General features: G+C 41.4%; 1 protein-coding gene across 2 annotated transcripts in view; it reads left to right on the top strand.

Moving 5' to 3' along the window:
- Positions 1-21,031, top strand: part of NAV2 (neuron navigator 2) — a 241,872-nt gene that overhangs the window by 121,592 nt on the left and 99,249 nt on the right. For both annotated transcript variants that reach the window (XM_075502011.1, XM_075502010.1), the window contains 4 exons: positions 3,875-4,973; positions 7,742-7,854; positions 11,405-11,513; positions 13,456-13,845. In XM_075502011.1, the coding sequence (XP_075358126.1) occupies positions 3,875-4,973; positions 7,742-7,854; positions 11,405-11,513; positions 13,456-13,845 (1,711 nt within the window). The remainder of the gene's footprint in view (positions 1-3,874; positions 4,974-7,741; positions 7,855-11,404; positions 11,514-13,455; positions 13,846-21,031) is intronic.

The following is a 21,031-nucleotide window of genomic DNA, read 5'->3' on the forward strand; positions in this document are numbered from 1 at the left end:
GCTATGCTGAATAAAACTTTCCCCTTTGCATGCTGATGTGTTATCCATGTATTGATGTTACTGCTTCATTAGGAAACCTAGCATTTGAATCTACATTCTGGCAGCAGAACCTTTTTCGTTTACCAAGATTGGTCTGAGGACTAAAAGAGCCAGCAGACTTGTTTCTAAGAAAGAAACAGAGAATCTTAAAAAGACAGAAGTTTTCTTAAGCTGAGGCCATTTTTCATGAGTGTGTTTCATGGTGAACTTTTTATTTCTTGCATTAACTTTGCATGGGGCGATGTAACAAAAACTTGAGGCCTTTGAATTTCCGGTTTCACTGTATTTGACCTGAGTATGAATCCAAATCCCACTGTACTTGTGTAAGAAAGTATCTTTCTTTTCCCAAAGCTTAACAAGTATATTTAAGAGTTTCTAAATGTTTTTCATTGATATCAGATGCGTAGCATCCAATGTTCATAGAATTTACTTCCTGGAAAATGTTAGGTGGAGACTCTGAAAATTACATTAATGTCCCCATATATTCATTTTTTTAAAACGTTACAGTCATGGTATTGTCCTAATTCTGATTTCTCTGACGTGTCTGTAAAGGAGGAGCAACTCTGTAAATGGAGTTACATTGTCCTCATCCTACGCCGCTGGCAACGGAAGCGCAATTAAGTTCCAAATAGGAGGGTGTATGTGTGGGAGTTGGGGACAAAGCGAAAGCTGTGTTAAAAGCAAACAATCAAAAAAAAAGTGTATTTTGGTCAGTGACCAAACAGAATTAAAAAAAAAAAAAAAAAAAAAAAGAAATGAAAAAGTTCTGGATTTTGTTGGGTAATAAATTTCAAGAAATGCTTTTGGTATTTGATAAAAAAGCCATTTCACTTGATCCACACAAAGCCTTTTCCCCAAAAGGCCGTGGACTGGAGCACTCACCCGGGCTGTTAGGATGAAGCTGACGTCCCAAATGAACCGACACCTTCCGTTCACTTCCAGGCAAACGTTGTAGAGCTCGTAGGAAGCCTGTTTTGATGGGGGGTGCCTCCGGTTTCTGCTCCCACAGCTGACCGGCAGCGTGTTAACAGCTAGCTCAGCGTTTGAGATGCAGTCAGACTTTACGGCTAGGTTACGGCCCGCAGCCGGGTACTCGGGTTCCTCTTATCCCAGGCACGTGCCTCAGCCTGCGGGTCGCGGCTCACGCGAGGACTCCGCGCAGGCTCCCAGTTCTGGTGAATGCAGGATGGCTTTGTTCGTACCGATACGCGCGTTGCCTGTATTATTTTTAAACTGCTGTTAAGAACCTTGTCGGGAAGAACACAGATTTCTTTTCCAAGTCTGTTCGGTTGGCCGCGTGCTCCGACTGAACGCCGTTTCACCCCGAGCTGGGTTTGCGTTGCTGCATATGTTGTGCTACCTGAGTGGGCAACCAGCTCTTCCCCCACTTGGTGCTGCCTTCTCTATATGTATGTAAAGCAATAAGCACTACTTTGCAGATGGATCCCTTACCAGTAATTTTCAATTTGTCATCCTTATATTGTCCCAGTCCGCTGCAAAACTGCAACTCGGTTTTTCTGAGAAGGTAAAAGGCTCCCTGCCCCTATCAATTAGTACATTAGGTTCATCCCTGCACCCAGTTGTAAATTTGGCCTAGGCATGTTCATGAATTGCAGACGGCTCTGATGATTTATGGGCATGGGTATGCTTTGTGCTGAGATTTTTTTTTTTTTTTTTTTTTTGGCACGATTAGGCCAGAATGCATTTGGATTAGGAACTTAGTATTGGAAGTACTGTGAACCTCCAGTTTCTGTAGGAGTATTCTGATACTGAGATGGGTAATTATTATATTTTTAAAAGAAGCTAAACAAATTAATTGTAAACGATGCACAAGTGGGAGTTTTGTGAAGCTTTCATTACATTGCTTGGGCGTCTTCTGTGGAAGGCAAGCTAAGACAAAGGCTTGCTTGTTCTGAGTTTACAAAACGAGCATGGTGCAGTGTTGCAACGGGGAGTAGATTTTGATGGGTGGGAGGACTTCAGGAAATAAAAGTAATAACAAAGCATCGGTGTGTGGCAAGAGGCATGAAGGCAAAAGCGATGGTGCACAGCTTTCGAAAGCAGAGGGAGTAACGTTTCCATCAGCTTCTGAAGTAGCTGTGACCTTCCTTCCTCGCTCCTGCCTGCGGGCAGGGTGCTGGGACGGTGGGTCACTGCTCTCCCTCGCGCTGCGGGTCACTGCGACTCCTGCGCCATCGCTTCTTAGTTCTCCTTAACCCGTCGGATCGAATTTAGCAGGCTTGAGCAGAGCAACTAGAGGACCAGGTGGCGTTGCTGTTTGGGACGTTTGGAGGCTTGGTTTTCCTTCTGTACTAGAGTAAAACAGTAGTAATACCCTGGAAGTCAGCGTGCTGGCACTAGCTTAAAAGAGGTACGATTCCTTTCTGTGTCTGTAATCCGGCTCTTGCTTCCTTCCGTCTCCACGTGGGTAGTTTGCCAGAGGAAAAGGACAAGCAAAACTGGCCAATATAATAGTTACTGGTTAATAAGAGAGTCCTGGAAATCTTCTGACTTCAGTAATATTTTTAAAAGTATCATTAATTCCTGCTCTCCCACTTTGTCTGTAACCACGTGAAATGACTGAGTTTATTATTAAGGAGCCTCTAATACTCTTAGAAACCTGATTCTATGCTAAGTCAGGAAGATGTATGTGCTTTAAATCTTTAGTAGACCTGGTTTGGATCAGAGGAGGGAGGTTAACAGAGCCGTATCTTCGCTGAGCAGCTGAAAGTGAAGTAAAGCAGTCCCTGTGTGGTTGCAGCGGCTCCTGATTTACAGGGCTGAATTCACAGGGCTGCTCCTGCTGCTGAAAAAGCACGCTCTCAACTGCTGTTGATTTTTGAATTAAAAAAATGCAGCTCTATACACAGTTTACTTTATTGCTAGAGGGCAGGGAAATATAGGTAAGAGCCGTTAATCCCCAGCAGGCTGCTGGGCAGGCGAACAGACATAGATGACAAAAGTTAATTGGAAACATGAGCAGTTTAACAGAAAACATATTTGTGATAATTGAGAGAGTAACGTCTCCAGAAAGGAAACTCTGCAAAGAGGAACTTCAGAGGAGAAGTGGCCACTGGTAGGTGAGTGTGATTTTTCAAGCTCTCTTTAAGCTCTCAACTAATTTCTTAACAAGAACAAATAACATGAAAAGGAACTAACTAAATAAAAGATTTGCTTTTTCTGAGGGAGGAGGGCTGTACAGTTACTGCCACTGGTTTCTCTTACAGCTGGATTAAGATATGTGGTAATACTTAATTTAGGTTCATTGCATAAGGACACAATTGGTTTTATTTTTGTACACGGAGTTTTCTTCTACCTTTTGCATATGAGGATCTCATCCCCCCTACCCCCCCCAACAACTGAAAGGACTTCAATTTTAATTTTTTCCTTACTCTTGCATTTTTTTAATATGTTTGAGGTTTTTCTAAGAATCGAACTTGGACAGCAAATATTTTGCCAAAAGCAGAGGGAACCCTTAGTTAGAAAATAATGCTGTGTTTTTGCTAATGAAAAAGTATTATGAACTTAATAAGGGAGAACACATTGCAAAACACACTTTGGTTTGAATTGGAGGAGATTCTTTTTTTTTTCTTGAAACAGCAAGTAAATGTAAATTATGTAGTAGGAGCTCGTTGCTGTTTGCTGGGTAGGAAAAGAAAACTGGCTTTTATTTTCTTTAAGTGATACAGATGTTGAAAATAGCGATATGTGTCCATCTTTTTAATGTTATTAGTGTAAAGTTCCTAATGTTTCATTACAGAAAGAATCTCCGACTAGCTATAATATCAGGTACTACTGTGTTGGGTTTTTGGGTTGTTTTTTGGTTTTTTTCCAGAGCCTGCAGACAGCACAGCCTCCCAGCCCACAGGAATGAATGAAAATGTCTCATCCTCAGTTCAAAGCTGCAGCAGTGCTGTTAGTTGCAATAACTCATCAGCCATCCCTCAGCCCAGCTCTGCTATTAAACCTTGGCGCAGCAAGTCCCTTAGTGCTAAGCACACAGCTACGTCTTCCATGTTATCCGTAAAGCAGCCCGTATCGGAGCCTCCAAAGCCACCGTCGGAAATCGCCAAAACGACTCCCAACGGTCAAAAATCCATGCTTGAAAAATTGAAACTCTTCAATAGCAAAGGAGGCTCCAAAGCGGGAGGGACAACGGTCGAGAGTCCGGGCTCTCGGGACAACAGTTGTGAAAAGCTAGAGATGCTTCTCAGCTTTGAGGAGAGCGAAGAAATTGATGCCACGAATCAGAATGTGAACAATCCGGGATCGATGTCCAGTAGTCCCAAAATTGCACTCAAGGGAATCGCACAAAGGACTTTTAGCCGGGCGCTAACTAATAAGAAAAGTTCTCCAAAGGGTAATGAGAAGGATAAAGAGAAACAGAAAGAGAAAGAAAAGGATAAAAGTAAAGACGTTGCAAAGAGAACATCTGTCACTGAAAAGCTGGACGTGAAAGAGGAACCCAAAGAAGAACAGACAGCACTAGCAACAACAGAGATGTCGAAAAAGTCCTCCAAGATCGCAAGCTTTATCCCTAAAGGAGGAAAGCTGAATAGTGCCAAGAAGGAGGCCTCTGCCCCTTCGCACAGTGGAATACCAAAACCAGGAATGAAAAACACCACAGGGAAATCCTCAAGTGCCCCCGTTCCTGCAAAGGAAGGCGAGAGAAGCCGCAGCGGGAAAGCCGGCTCGGGGCTCTCTCATCAGAAGTCTCAGCTGGACAGCAGGCATTCCAGCTCCTCGTCCAGCCTCGCTTCTTCAGAAGGAAAAGGCGTAGGAGGCCTCAACAGCAGCAGCAGCAGCCAAGCTGTCAACGGACCCGCCGCGACGACGCACACCACAGGGAGCAATACTGTGAGTGTTCAGCTACCTCATCCCCAACAGCAATACAGCCACCCGAACACTGCCACGGTAGCTCCCTTCATGTACAGGTATGGTGAGCTTCTCCAATGGACCGTTATGAACGTGACTCTTAGATAGGAAGATTCATTCTGGACACTCTTTCAGGGGGGTGAGGCAGCGAGACGAATGCCACATCATGTAAAAGTTTCTTGTTTTAAGAGAGTAGACAATTTATACGTTTACACAAAAACTGTTGGTGAAGGCCATCAGACTAAGACGTATAAGAAGTTGTGATAGGGTGGGTGAATCCCAGCTACTAACACTTATTGTATCCGACCCTACTAACAGTTAAGATGAGAATGCTAAGATCTTCTTGACCAGGTACTGCTCTTACCTGGTTTTGTACCATGTGGGTTAGGTTTGTTTTATGCATCATAGCTTTAAAAGTTGTAGCAACGCCAATTTATGACCTAGATACACTCATTCTCTTCAGCGTGGCTAACGGTGGTGGAGCTCCCTCACTATAAGCAGGAATGGGAAATCTTAAAAAAATAAAATAATAAGAAAAATCCCTTAGTATAGGTAAGGCCAGGCACAAAGTCTGCTATTCTGTGCATTAACCCTGAATGAGATAAGCAAAAGAGCAGCCATATGGGGTCACAACTAACCTCCATCTAGTCCAGCATCTTCTGTTTGACAATGGCAGTAGAGGATACGTAGGGAAGACTAACGAGGGAAATCAATAGCAGCTTCCTAAGGACATGCTCCACAGCCTGACCGTGATGCAAGAAATTTCTCAGTCAGATGGTGGGATTTTTGGTTTTGACAGCCATCTCCTAGTTTTCTTTGATACTGCTTAATTCTTTCATAGGAAGAGAATGCAAGTGGTTGTTCTGTCTTCATCATCTTCTTGCTGCTCATGATTTGAGAAACATCTGTCATGTCCTTCCCACCCTTAAGATGTGTCTTTTCTAGGCTAAGGCGTCCTAGCCTGTTTAGTTTTTACTTATAGAGATGCTGTTCATAACCCTTGGTCATCTTTGTTGCCCTTTCCCATCATTTTTTCAGTTCTACTCTACCCATTTTTGCCTTTGATCTCTTGGCAGATGTAGCATAAGAAATGGTTGGCCACATTTTTTAAAAAAAAGTGATTGCAAATGGAATTTACCTGGAGGAGAGGGATGCCAAAGACCTACGTAGGAATGCAAAATGGGAAGAGCAACCCTTGAGTCTTCTGACCCCTTGAGTGTTCTCCCTCTGTATATGGAATAAAATGCCAGGTGTCCTTCTGAGATGTGGTCGCATGAAAATGAATCAGTTGGGAAAAATTATTCTGACTAAAACTTGTATTAATAGTACATGTTCTGGATTTCCCTTGCTCTTGCATTCATCTACGTACATCAGCATTATGGTTGCATCTTTGGCTGAAGGTGGGATCTACTACTAGTAATAATTTTTGGAGATTGATTTTGAGTTAAAAATTGCCAGTGCAATTTGTACCATTTTAATCCATAATTTTGTAGAAAATTGTGATTGCAAACTGATTGCTTTATTGTTTATCCCTCATAACCTGCAAAAATGCGTTCATGATGCTTTGGATTGTTAAGTTTATCACTATAATGTCCTATCAAAAGATAAAGTAGAAAGCACTCTTATTTGTTGTTCATCTTAGTTTGAACATAGATATCATCATCTAAAGTGTAAAAGCAGATGCAATCCGTATGTTTTCTGTAATCCAAACATACTGATAAACTCTAGGCAGTATTTATTTCACTTTTTACAAAAAACAGTAATGAAACTACCTATTGGCTGCTGGAGAAAATGCTGAGAAATTCAAAAAATAGTCTTGTCTTTTCAGGACTGGAGGAAAAAAGGCTGAACTGTATAATCTTGCTGGCTTTCCAAGGAAAGAGGAAAGTCAAATTGTATTGACTTGCAAGGCAAACATATAGCATTATTATAAATTTACTACCCAGGTACTTTTTCGAATCTGCAAAATGCGCTTGTTAATGCATTGCGGTAGCAGTCTCAAGCTTTTTCTGCCGTCAGTTAAGGTTACGTGAATCTAAACTTTTCAGCTGCCTATAGACTTACTTTTTGTTTGGGGTTTTTTTGTTTTGAAGTAAAAGACATGAGAAATTTTTTTATGTTTAACATAGGGTCAACTGAAACTAAGAATATTGCAATAGTAATTCCCTGCTGTGTCTTCCCTTTTGTACAGCACTTACCCTTCGGACAGGAGAGCCTCCACCTGCTTGCTGATGTGGCTCTCCAAGCAAAACACAGTGCAACTAGTAAAATGAAATGAGTCAAGATATATTACTCAAATCTGACCATAGATTCTTAGGGCATCACCTTTCGTTACCTGACGGGCACAATGTCAGACAATTAATTGGAGTTTGAAGTTGGTTTTACCCCGTCATTTATTTTAGAATACAAACGAGTGACATTGCTAGTTATTGAAGGGAAATTAGCAGGGGTGTAACATGCCATCGCACCCTACCTGCTTTATATTTACGCAATTCAGACTTTATTAGAGAGGATCAGATTAGCCACCACAACTGATGTTAGTGATAATTAAAATTTAGCTGGAAATCCAGGTGTCTTAAGACCCTGACTGAAGAGCTGTGAAGCCTATCTTTGACTATGAATTTTTTATTTTTTACAGCTGAGTGCTTGTTTCCATTTCTAGGACATAGTTCAACATGGGACTAATGAATTATGTAAAATCAGTCTGCTGGTCTATTCTGGAGAGAGGGACAGAGCGGCTGATGGCGGGTGCAATTGTCTAGTTGTTATACTTGAGATACTTTTGATGGAGAGTGGCTGCACATCTCTATTTTGTTTTGCCTTCCAGATCGCAGACAGACAATGAAGGGAACGTAACAGCCGAGGCCAGCACAGGAGGGGTCAGCATGGATTCTGCTCTTTATGTCAAAACTGGACAGCCTGCTCTCGAAGACCTCTCAGGTACGTCTTGGAATACGACTTACTGACTCTGGTCTGGTTAAATAAGAATGGGCTAAAGCAAGTTTGAAGTCAGGAGCTCCCTCTTTAGGGGGGATTTAATTTGGTTTTATTCCTAATGCTTTATTTCTTATTAGTTACGATATTTCTTTCAGCTCTTCAGCAATGCAAACTGGGTGTCAATAATCTGAATACTAGGTGCTCAAGTTCTACACAATCGTGTGCCCCCCAGTTTCTTGAAATCGTTAGGAATTCTGAGTACTTAATGTTTTTCTAGGAGATATGCAGCACCTTTTAGGATTAAGCTATTATAAGGATCCTAAGTATTCCCAAACATTTGGTATTTATTTTTTACTTCTTAAAACTTTGCTTCAGAGCTTACAGAGGAGATTAAGTTAATTTCCTTGATGTTTTGGTTCATTTATACGTTTGGAGGAATCTCAGTATTCACTCACGTGAATCTGATCAATCTGAGAGGTGGTCTTTGCAGCAATAAGAGACCAAAATTGAACTTCAGTTTACTGTGTCCAGCATACAGAAGCTGAAACGGATTGTAATTTGAATTTAGACTGCTAGTATTCTGAAGTACTTCATATGTTTACCTAGAATTCCTGCGACTGTAAGAAGTATATGATAATTAGCAATAATTTTTAAGCTTATCGCTATAACAAAGCAATTTTTAGCAACCATATTCTACTAAAGATCTAAAATGTGCTTTTAAAGTCACAGTCAAGTCTCCTCCTATTCCAATTTCACTTTGCTTATTGCATACTATTGCAGCGTATCTCATCAGTAGAATATCTCCGGTTTTTTCATCTGCTTAGTCTTGGTGTCCTCCAGTTTAATGTGAGTTTTGAAACTGATTGTCCTGCTTGGAAAAATCATGTGGCTGAAAGTTTCAGAATTGGATTAATTTCATACTGCGTTACATGTTCTGTCAATGCTGCATTTACACCCGCGCACGTGTGCTGATGGCAAAGGCAAGAGGCAGAGTTACTAGTGAGGAAAAGGGCTGCAGGAATGCATACAATACAGAGCGTATCTGTGTGTATGATTTATATATAGGCGGATTAAATATTTAAAAGGCAAATAAATGGCACAAGGGATAAAATCCTTGAGAACGTTTTTGGGTTCATATTTAAATATGAGAGCCAGTTCAAAGTAAGAAACGCAGCGTGTCCAGCTGCTTAAACTTTTTCAGTATTACCTCTTAATCACCTTAATTATTACCTCTTAATACGCCTCCTAGCCTAGGTGTATTTCAGCCTATAAACTGACAAGTGTTTCTAGATCACAAAAGGTCTTTAGTCTTTAATGACAGATGTTATGTAAATACAAACTGCTATTCAAGCAAAATAGGTAAGTTTGGGGATCCAAAAATGGAAGACAGCCGACAGCCTCAAACAATGGAGATGCAAAACCCAGCTGTGTGCAGCCAAACCCCACAGGCAGCAGCAGTCCATAAAGAGGTCTTAGGGGAACAGGAGCAAACAAAACAAAATAGTCCCTCAACCCAAATAAATTAGAAAACATAAGGGACAGATTTCTTCTCTCCCTACGTGGCAGCTATTGATGCTTTTAATTGAAAAGCACGTATAAAACAAAAGAGAGTATAGGTAGGGAAAACTGGAAGCTGAATAGTTTAATGATACTGCCTGTTCATGAAGAGCTAAGTGATTTAATAATGACGTTCTAGTGGCACTATCCAATGTCTTTCTTTTAAGTATACTTATAATTTAAGCAATTGAATGTCATTTAAGTAAAAATTTTGTATCAATTTAGGCGTCGGAGTGATCTCGATAGAAATTGGTTTACCTAGTCTCATGTGTGTTCTCTTAAGAAGTTGTCTACTGTTTGCCTTCGTATCTATAAGAGAAATGATCTGTAAAAGAGTACCGTGACCTTTGTTAGGCTAAAGGCCTATAAATATTTTATGTTTTTTACTGCAAAAATTTGTAGATCCGTGAGCGTAGAAAATATTTTCTGTCCCAGAGACCCATTGACTCAAGGAACTGGTCTCGTTAGGCGGCTGTTTCCAATCCCGCCAGATGATAATTGTTGGACCATTTGGCCCAAGTGAATTGTATCTCAGGGAGATTCTTTCCCAGGGAGCAGAGACCCACTAAAAAAAAATTGCTAACGTGGACACTACCTGAGCCATTGTTGTTTGTCTCGGAAAGGCTAATGATTCTATAAGCATTAAATTCTATCTTCCCCTCCCTAGATAGTTCCCTGTAGTCGGGGCTCCAGCACTTTGGCGAGTAGTTTGTGCTACTGCTGCTTTGCAGGCAAGAGCACGTGACTTGGTTTTTCTGGGCCACCAACCTGGCATCTTTCGGAAACGTGAGGTTTAAAGCAAAGTATGTGGCAAGTTCCAACAACAGGAAATGTATGGCTTGCTTATCTGTTCCTTAACACTTCTGATTTATGTAATATGGAGATAGCCATCTAAACTAGCAGTCGCATGGATGACCAGTATCCTGGCAGCTGAAGAATGCACCACTTGTGCAGAGAAGGCGGATACAAAATTTGAAAAGTTTTAAATATGCTGTAGTATTTTCTTTACTCGCGAGTTGTAAACCCTCTAGAATGAAACCATTTCCTTCTGTGCCCAACAGAAGTTTTGTGACGGCTTTTTGGAGGTTTTCAGTTTCAGCGTTCAGCTTACAAAGAATATGTTGGCACTACTAGAAATTCACTTCTCGTCAACCTCTTAGAAGGTTTAACTATATAAAGCTCAGCTGGGTTAGCAACCAAAGCATTTCTTAATTGACAGCTGAGAGCAAATAAATAAATTATGCTGAGGCACTAATTAAATTATTAATTTTATAAAAATAAATTATGCTAAGGCACTAGTTTAATGTGTATAAACTCTGCTTTTAGAGTTCAAGAACAGGACATAAATGTGTTTTAGAACAGTGTATTTAAAGAACAGGATTTCTAAATGCCAGGGAAAGTAGAAGTCATCCCCCAGCTTCGTGTCATGTAGCGCATTTAAGTAACGATAACTGTGTTGTGCTGTGGACGAGCAAAAACTTTTGCTGTTTTACCTAAAACGTGACTCAGCGTGGAGCACCCAGTCAACACAATTTAGTTTACTGGAAGGCTGCTGTTGTAGAATGAGATCTAGTTAAAATGGGAAAAAGGCGGCCTAGTGAAAATACAGCATTGGAGAAATTGGCTGTGTCGGGTTGATGTTAATGGTGTCAATATATGAGATGGAAAGGGTGGTATTGATGGAGTATCTCTTCTAATGAGGTTGAAAGTTAACCAGGATTTAAATTGGGTCATATGGGGAAATGACAGTACAGAAACATCTGGTGCAAAGGCAGCCTGTGAAATAAAGTTAACAGTGCAGAGCTCATTCTCGATCCGGCCGCGGCAGTGGCAGGTGCCTGCCGTAGGGGAATGGTATCTGCATCGTAATCGGTTTAGAGTGTTAAATAACAGAAAGTCAGAAAAAATGCGATGGAGAGAAATTCAGGCAGAGGTAGCGGCTCAGTTCTGTGGCGTTTCCTGCCTTATCCTTTCTAATGGTTTTTTTTCCCTGTAGGAGAGGATCCAGAAACTCGGCGGTTACGAACTGTGAAAAACATTGCCGATCTTCGACAGAACTTGGAGGAAACGATGTCCAGTTTACGGGGCACCCAGGTCACTCACAGGTAATGGCATGACTTTGTTTATAAGAAATTGGAAATCATTGTGCTCTTACTTTACACCTCTTGGAACTGGCTGGGCTGCATCCTTGAAAAATGACTAACACTGACAGTGGAAGATACTGATCTTGTACTTTTTGTCTTTAAAGCACAGATTCTGAACTATGCTCAGTGTTTATTGAGATGTACAATGAGTAATCGGTGGTGGCAGGTTGTATATAGAATCAAAGGTGGAGAATAATCGGTGCTTGTTAAATGTGTTAGGTGATGTTTGAATATAGGTTACAGTTTAAAATGTTTCTTCATCTTACTCTTGAACAACTTCAGTGCATTACACCCCTCTCCCCCTATGTGTAATATTTTGTTTAAATAAGCAGGTGAACTGCGCTTGACCCACTTGATAAAGTGCATAACTTGAATTCCTGACCAATCTTTGGACAAACGCATTTTTCTAATATTATTAGTCATCCGTGTACATAACGGCTTTTTCTTTGTAAAACAGTGTTTATAAATCTTCAGCAATAGTTAAAATATGCTCTAAATAAACAAAGGCTGTTGCTACATTTAAACATTCTGTGACTTGGATCTTTTCGGTGTTGAACGGGAGGCTTGGGAGAGTAAGCTGTTTGGCTCCTAATGAGGTCGGGGTCCTACGTAGTGCTCAGTGCCTCGTGGATTGCAGCCCTAAATGAGTTCATCGGGGGAACACTTTGTGTTTTGGCTTTGTATCTAAAACTGAGGCAGAGCTTGCAAAGATGAACTCCCGATGCTATTTTTTTTTTTTTTTAATTTCAATTAACACCACAGCTTCTTATGATTTAATTACTATAACCGCAGGATGCGTAGGTTTTTGCAGCGTGTACGTAACGTTGTATTGCGAATAGTACAATGCTGCTTATTTTAACAAATATCCACAATAAAAAAAGAAATAACGCTATGTTAGTTGAGCAGGAAAGGAAAAGGGGAGTTCATGTGGGTAAGAGAAGTTGCGGCTATGGATTAGCCGCAACTAAGCTGCGAGTGTTCGGAGGGTAGTCCTGCAATCTATACACATCACCTGAAATCTCATGGTGTCGGAGTCCCATTTTTGAGTTCCATATGGCAGTCTACATTTAATCACATGCATTTATTTTTTTTAAGCACATTGGAAACTACTTTTGACACGGAATGTCACTACGGAGATAAGTGGTCGCAGCACGCTCAGAGCATACGAGCATTACTGTTGGAAGGGATGCAACAATATTCATGTGCTCAGACACAGAGGATGGAAGATTTAATATAGCTGACGCTTATAAAAACTGTATTTACAGGCTGTGACTTAACATGCTTTTGTAACCAGAGCTCTGTATAAATATTATCAATATTTTGAAAAATATATTCAATTCATGAATATATAAAATAGATTTTGAAAAATAAATTTGTTTTGCCTTCTTATTTTTTCATTTAATCCTTTCCTCAGTGTAAAAATAGCTACCGTCTTGGTGCTGGACTCATCTCCAGAGTATTAGGACTTTAATGAACGCAGCCAAAAAAAGAAAATGTATCAGGAAAAATAGTACTTCAGCTGGTTTTCCTTTAGTCAGCTTAATATCCTACTCCCTTGCCTAGAGTGGCAAAACCATGGTATAATAGAGTTATATATGGTTGAAGATGAAAAAGTTATGCTTTGATGCTGTGGATAATCCATTACAAAGTTCCTGCTGAAGCCTTCTCACATGTATGTTGAACACTGGGTGGTGTGGGTGCAAGAGTATCATTAGTTAAGAACAGTGTTGGAGAAATGGAGCTAACTCTCTCAAGGCGTTGTAGCAGGTAAATTCTCTTAATGCTGTTACTTACAATCTGTAACTTGGTGAGCGTTCGGGGTGTAGGGTCTTGCGATCACCTGAACTCTCAGGGTGCTCTGTACAGCAGGCCACATTTAATCAAATGCTTTTAATTTTTTAAGCACGTTGGAAACTACGTTTGACACCAACGTCACTACCGAGATAAGTGGCCGCAGCATCCTCAGCTTGACGGGACGACCGACCCCCTTATCGTGGAGACTGGGGCAGTCCAGCCCCCGCCTGCAGGCAGGCGACGCTCCGTCGATGGGAAATGGGTATCCTCCGCGAGGGAACGCCAGCCGCTTCATCAACACGGAGCCCGGCCGTTACATGTATTCGGCACCTTTGCGGAGGCAACTAGCCTCCCGCGGTAGCAGTGTCTGCCACGTCGACATCTCGGACAAGGGAAGCGAGGAGATCGATCTGGAAGGCATCACGATGGATGCTACCGGCTATATGAGCGATGGGGATGTGCTGGGGAAGAATATCAGAGCTGATGACATCACGAGTGGGTAGGTGCCTTGGCTTTTCTTCTTAAATACTATACTTTGTGATTCTTGCATTGTGTTTAATGACGCTGTATTCCTGTGATTATTTGGAGAAAGAAAGTAAAAAAAAAAAAAAAAACCAACCAAACAAAAAAAAAAAACAACAAAAAAAACCCACGAAGATATTCTACTAGTTTTAATAAGCATTTGGAGGGACAGCTCACTATCACAGCTCATTTAGTCAGTGGGATTTAAGCACATGCTTTAAGTTTTAATTGCTTGGTAAGAAAATATTCCAATATATGAACATACTCTTGCACACGATTCAATGTTCTCCTGCGTCAGGGTTCATTGTGGTCAAGTCAAAGACGTGCTGCAACATTCGTTTATGCCCACAAGATGGAGAGAGTGAGGCACTTCTGTACTTTCACCGAACCCTTTTGCTTGTCTGAACTTTCAGGGGACAGTTCACTGGAAGGAAATGAGTTTCCATCTCTGTGTAGGGTAAAATAGTTGTACACGCAAAATGAAGTCTAAAGAACGAGTTAGTGTGCAGAAATATGAACTGATAGACAATTATTAATGAGGTTTTACATCACCATTTTACCTCTGCGTTGACTGGAAAAAGCATTTGTTCTTTGCTCCAAAGTCAGTATTCACTTCAATATGTCTGTTTTCAATTCCTTCCAGCAAGTACAGGCATTTTTTCTTAGCTCAAGTACATCAGCATTAGACTGATGTTAAAACTGATCTTTGAGATGTAAACGGCATGTTTATTTTTGCGGCAGCCTTTCACCTGGCTGGCCATCTTGCATCCTTTGCTTTTCTGTAATTGTTTTATAACTGACGTTTCTTGTAGCATTGGCTTATTTGGAAGATTTAGTGTCTTTTACTGAAATAGAAAGCTGGAACCCATCTGCTGCTTTGTCGCTGACTTAACTAGTTAAGTTACTGAATCTGGAACACAATCTCCATTAATTCTGTCTGTTGTGAATATTTGGATGTTTTCACACTGACCGTTTTGAAAAGTCAGACGCTTTATTTTTAGTTCTGCGTTAGGGAAGCCTATAGTAAGGAAGCTGATGCAAAAATCAGTATAAAATTCTATTTCAGATAAAGCACCAGTAGCTGTTGCTGCATTAATAATGCATCGTCTCAGTAAAGCACCTTGTGTTTTCCTCAAATAAATCAACTTACACCTGAGTTTTGCAATGTTTATTGTAGTGACAGTTATTGCTTTTCCTCTGGACTGTGACTTTTATTCAAACTCGTGGCTGTAATTTTGGTCTAGAAGTGAGGAAAATAAACTCTGAGTAGCGCCATGGTTTCTATAAAACACCTAGAGTACGAGCGGAGAGGTGTCCCTGGCAGAATTGTGTCAGTTCAGGCTTCTGCTGCTCATATCCTAGAGGAGCCCCGGTCTTTGCAGATCTTTACTTAGTGTGTAAAGTTGAGATTCCAGGTTGAGGAAAAGGAAAGAATAAGAAAGCTGTAGAGTCTATGAATGATATTTCCAGAGAAATCTGTGCCTTCACTTATCGCTGTGTATCATTTCCTTTTGTGTGTCTGTCTGGTCATCCTGTAGGGTAAAAAATGGAAGTCTCCAGAGTCTGAAAATACAAGAGTGGTCTTTAGATTCTGCGTCTAAGGGACTACTAATATAATAAAATGTTTTTGACAGTTGGTACCTCTGTCACCAAAGCAGTGAGTTATATACCAAGAGTAATACCAAAAATGGTGAATATAACATTTAGCAGAAGAGTCCTATACTCTGCAACACCTCACTCCTAGCCTTGAGTGTTAGCACATCTTTAACTGAGTACCTGACCCTTATTTCCCACTAGTTTTTAAAGGAGGGAGAAAACTTTCAGTTTTTACTCATGTAACCAACCACAGATTGATAAATGAGATCTCAATTTCAAGTTCTTAGGACAAGAAGAGTTATCTCTTATTCCACATCTTGCCTTTAGCTACGAAAGCCTATTTTGCTAAATAACGTGAGCTGGTTTATTGATTTATATAGCACTGTTGTAGTCATTGATTTAAGTTCCAAGGGCAGAATCTATATTGTAGGTCAATCCATCGTCAGAAAGATCCAGCTCTGTTTCCAGGTTGTGGGCAGGGTTTGGAGGTTGGGCGGTTTGGAGGTCCTCTTGTTGCTGCTCCGGTGGGCGTTTGGAGGGAGCGTTCCTGGAAGCAGCCCCACAACGTTGGGGTTACATAGTCCGTGGAGAGTAATCGTGTGCGGATTCCCCGAGAAGGGAGTATTGCAGTATTGAACCGCAATAACAGCATTGGATATAATCCAAATATCAATGGAGAGAGATTAAAAAATGAGGGTGTTACCTTTGGTGAATCCCACTGACACCTAATAATGCTGAATTAGCACGTCCAGTATGAACAGATGTTTTGGTAGCCTGTTTCATAAGTTACCTTCCCCGATGTCGGTTTATTCCCAATAATAACAAAATAGGATAGCATTATGTCTTTGTGGGAGAGGAATAATACACCGCTTGGAAATGGGAGAGGTTGGTTGTAAAGAAAGCATTCGTGTGACTTGCTGCAGAACAAATCTCTGAGATCAGTGTTAGGGCAAACAGGCCCGATATTTCCAGAAGCTGAGCTAGAGTATGTGGAAAGCAGCACAAGAGGGCATTTATAGCATGAATAGCTCTTTATTAGCTGGTATGTGTTTCACTTTGTCATTTTTCAGAATTGCTACAATCCTGCAGTCTGAAAACCTTGGATCTGTGTTTTCATTGGCAAACTGATAGGGAAGGAAGCCAAAATATTTGTTACAGCCAAAATAAATCCAATAGCCAAGATAAACTATTTTAGCCCTGTGATCCTGATGCTTTCTCTGAAATGTACTGGGTCATGGGAAGTTTCGTTTGGCCTCCTTTAGTAAGTCTGCTCAAGCAGAGCTCTGACAGGCACCAGGATTCCTTTCATAGGGTTAGAAAGAGTATCTTTTCCAAATGGGCAGAAAATACCTCTTAAGCTAAGAAAGTCTCCAGGGGGCGGACCAAAGGTGAGAAGTTGTCTAATTGTGGGAGCTAAAACATCAAGCGAACGACAAAGCAACAGGACTAGGATTTGTGTGAGGTGGGGAGTAAGCACCCAGCCCACCTCCTTCGGTGGCTGGCTGAGCTTGAGGCTTCAGAGCCTCCTCAGAAAGTGGCACCTCAAAGCCCAGAATTATCTCACCTGTCTACCCCAAAGATTGTCCCAGGTGGGGACGTTAACTTTCATGGCTTTTGGGGGTTTGTTCAGAAGGTTTTGTCCACTTCGGTCTCCCTCTAGCTACTACCATGCACATTCCTACCTCTTTTTGTGTGTCGTCCCCTGTCCCCCCCCGTTCTCTCTAATGAGATAGAGAGTTCATTTCCTTTTTATCTGTCCTTGGAATGGAGCAACAGAGCTGTTGGTCAGAAAAGCCTTTTCTTTTAATTTAATTAATCCTCTGCCCCTCTTTTCATTACCCTAGCGTGCAGCTTTCTATGCAGAATTAACAGCATGGATATACCGATTAGGGCTGGTCACAAATTTTCTCAGGAAATGGCTTTGGGTCTACAAACGCAGCTTGTCAAAACAATTTTTTGCAAAAGCATGGCTGTTCCAGCTATGTTGCAACAAAATGTAGATTTGATGATTTGACAGCTCAGCCGCCCTAGAGCCTGAACTTCGAGGCAGGGCAGATGTGAGCGGCCCCGAGCGTGGACCGTGGTCTGCTGCATGCCAGGCTGGGCTTTGGGGCGTGCCTAGCTCACTCTTTTGAGTATATCTCATTAAGAAACGTTACCTAGTGACTCTCTCATACCTCGCTTAGCCAGCCTAGCAGTGAACTGCTCCCTCGGCCATTAGATGAGGACAGAAGGGCTCAGCCTGCATAGGATGTTCAGGGGCCCTATGTTAAAATTCTCCTTGCAGCGAGCTCCCGTGGGTGCAGTGGCTGTTGGGGGGGGAGAGGGAGGCTTTTTACCACTTCGTTAACCTCCCCATTTATTTGATGCTTTGCGGCCGATATATTCCCATTTCAGATCTCTATTTCCACAACCTCTTAATGCGTTTGTGTGTGTGATGCTCATGGGATTATGATTCCTCGTTGTTTATTGAAGCCTTTATGCTCCCTGGGAATCTTTCTACAAGCAGGTGAATTGGGAACATGGATGAAAGGATGCTAAAAGGGAGAGCAGGCCACTCTGGGCTGGGGAACCAGGCTTTACTCCCTACTTCTGCTCAGGTCAATCAAACCCCCACAAAAGCATTGTTCCCTAGGTAGAAATCATTTTTGTGGTGCGAAGGCCTGTCTACCTTGAGTAACACGGACCAAAACCATCATTGAAATAGAGTTGTGTTGTAGGCTGAAATTTAGGAGCTGTATCTATTAGGAGGCAAAGAAGAGTTTGATATGAAGAGCTGAAATTGAGGACTGATTCCATTGAACGCTGAAGTGTAACTGATATTTGTAGGATTCTTGCGGCTCAGTTGCTTGATTTTGTTCCATTTATCAGACAGTGACACATCTTTTTCAGATGTCAGGCTCGTATGTGGCGTAACAGACCTTCACTTGAGCTAAGGTTTTAGAGAAAGAAAAGAAGGACTATGCAGTTTGCTGTTAATGAGGGTTTGCTCTTGGTAACAGGAGTTAAGAGAAACCATTTCCTTCTAAGCTGTCTGTAACAGGAATGGTTGCTGCTCCAGGTAACGCGTGGCTAACTAGAAATCAAGAGTGGCTGAGCTAATCATGGTCTGAATGAGAACCTGTTCACGCCGTATGTTGATTCAATGCTAGCTATAGTCTTTTCTAACCTATTTTTTGCCATGGTGATTACCACTGTATTGTTTCTGTACCTTTGAGTTACAGTGGGTTAGTCATTTTTCTGGACATTGCCCTTCAAATGGTATTATTTTTAGTGATACGGTTTCATGTCAATACAGTGGATGAGTAAAACTGCATTCCTTATATGGCTATAACACTTCAACATGACTAAGAATCATTAGGGATTTATTTTATTTTTCTTCTGTGTTTGAGCAGAGTGTTTATTTGAACTGCCTTCTGTCTTGCTGGGACTGGCTTCTTACATTTTGATCTTTTCAACATTGCAGAATAGTAGCTATATATGGTAAATGGATAATTAACAAAAATAATGAAGGGGTCAGGCCAGCAAACTCAAAATTTTGACTTTTATGAAAAGGTATTAGGAAACCTTGACTTCTGACTTCTTAGTAAACTGTGTTGAAACTTGTTCAGAACTAGCTTTTGGATTTAAAGTCATAGATGTTCTGGTGCTGTGAGAATGAAAAGAAAAAATTATGGCAGTGTTTAAATCAAAATAATATTCTTATTGCAAGAACTGTACTTAAAGATCTTTACAGGAGACATGACTAGAGTATTACATAAGGATTTTCAATATTATTAATGTTGTACATTATTTTAAATACTCTTAAATATTGCACTCAGTTCAGGAATAGTTCTGGTGTCAGCTTCATCAATAAAAGTGTTTGATCATTTATCACAAGTGGTATCTCAGATAACATGCTCTCGTAGAACTTTGCTTGCTGTTTAGGATTCGGCATAGGAAGACATCGTGGGCCTGTTAAGTCACAACCTTAGAGATCAGGTGGAATCAAGCTTTTTATTCAGTATACTGCAAAAAAGGGCCATGTTAGCTCATATGTAGTGTTTGTCAGTAAACCGAACTCACAAGTTGTGGTGCATTGTATTTTTTGCTTACTTGTACATACTGGCCTATTGTCCGTGACTACCAAAATACCGTTTAATAGCCATTTATCCCACTCTGGGCTTGTTTCTGTAATAAACACCTCAACAGTGTCTGAACTGCTGCTTCCGTGCCGACAGGTTTTTGTAATTCGAGCAAAAGGACAACTTCTGAAGGACAAAATACGGTCCCACTCTGGAGCTAGCCAGTAGAGGGAGATGCAATCATACACACTTCGTTGATGTGGATCATCTGCAGGAAAGGAGCAGGCATGAGGGAGTCGAAAAGTCGCTGTGGAGTAACTCTTCCTCCGCTGCTGACCCTGCTGAGAACCTGTGGAGAAGCAGCGCTCCCTCGTTACTTCTCTTCGGTCACACGTCGTTCCTCTCCCTAACAAAATTAAAGAGGACAATGCAAAACGGATCGCTTATTCTGTAGCTTATTTCTGTGATTTTCATTGATATAGGTTCTGAGAAAGCATTTAGGCATTTAAATCGGACTTGGCGTATGCAAAAGCCCATTGAACAGCTGCCTGATTCTGGTGATCTTCAGCTTGCTCCAGGCTGGCAGCCTGTGCTTGGTGGGTGTGATCGTTGCCCTCTCTTAAGTAATGAGTTTGCACCCGTGTTTCACTGGGGACTAGCATGGCGTTTGCACACCTGAAAGGATTGACCTCTTGTGTGTTTTCTGGTCTTGTCTACCCCATTTTGTCAGGTTACCATCTCTGGTCTCCTCTCCCAGGGTGGGGTCATTCATTTTATGTTAGCGAATGACTGGGTGAATTTCAGAAACCATCTAGGAATTGGAACCCTAGGGCTTAGTCCTTCCTCCTTCTAAATGCCGTAATGTCTGTGCTGTGATTTACTCTCCTTCGTACGGGTGAACCTTCCAGCGTGGTGAACCATTTGGGCTTCGCTGCCTGCTGGCCCAGCTCCAGTAAGGTGGATGGCTGATGCCCTTTTCCATCCTCTGGAGAGCATTTAGTCTGGCATTAGTGTTAGGTTAGTCTGGTTGTCAGATGAATTCTTCTGTGAGATGAGTAATACGGATTTTAATCCCCTCTGACAGAGGAGGAAGCAATTTTTTTTAATTACCCTTTTGAGCTGCTCACCTTTAATCTGGGTATGCTGGACATAGATTTGGGCTAGAGAGGCTTTGCCGTAGACCCCAGACTTAAGATCTGCTATGACCTAACTCCTGCATACAGGCAATGCTCACGGCTCTGAGCCAAGGCCTCTAAGTCACACAATTTAGGATTAACTCGATGGTCTCACCGGATTGAACTAAACCTGCTCAGAATTAAAGATACAATTTGGGAAAAATGTGGGAAACGGCAATAAATATAGTTAAGCAAGATTGCATCTTAAAAATAATTAAGCTTTTACTGGTCATTTGGTTACAAGGGGAAAAATTCTTCTAATCCTAATGAAGTCCTAATGCTGTAATGAAGCCCTCGTGTCTCCTAGCAATGTCATTGGAGAGTCACT

Source organism: Mycteria americana, chromosome 5, assembly GCF_035582795.1.
Source record: "Mycteria americana isolate JAX WOST 10 ecotype Jacksonville Zoo and Gardens chromosome 5, USCA_MyAme_1.0, whole genome shotgun sequence".
NCBI classification, from domain to species: Eukaryota; Metazoa; Chordata; class Aves; order Ciconiiformes; family Ciconiidae; genus Mycteria; species Mycteria americana.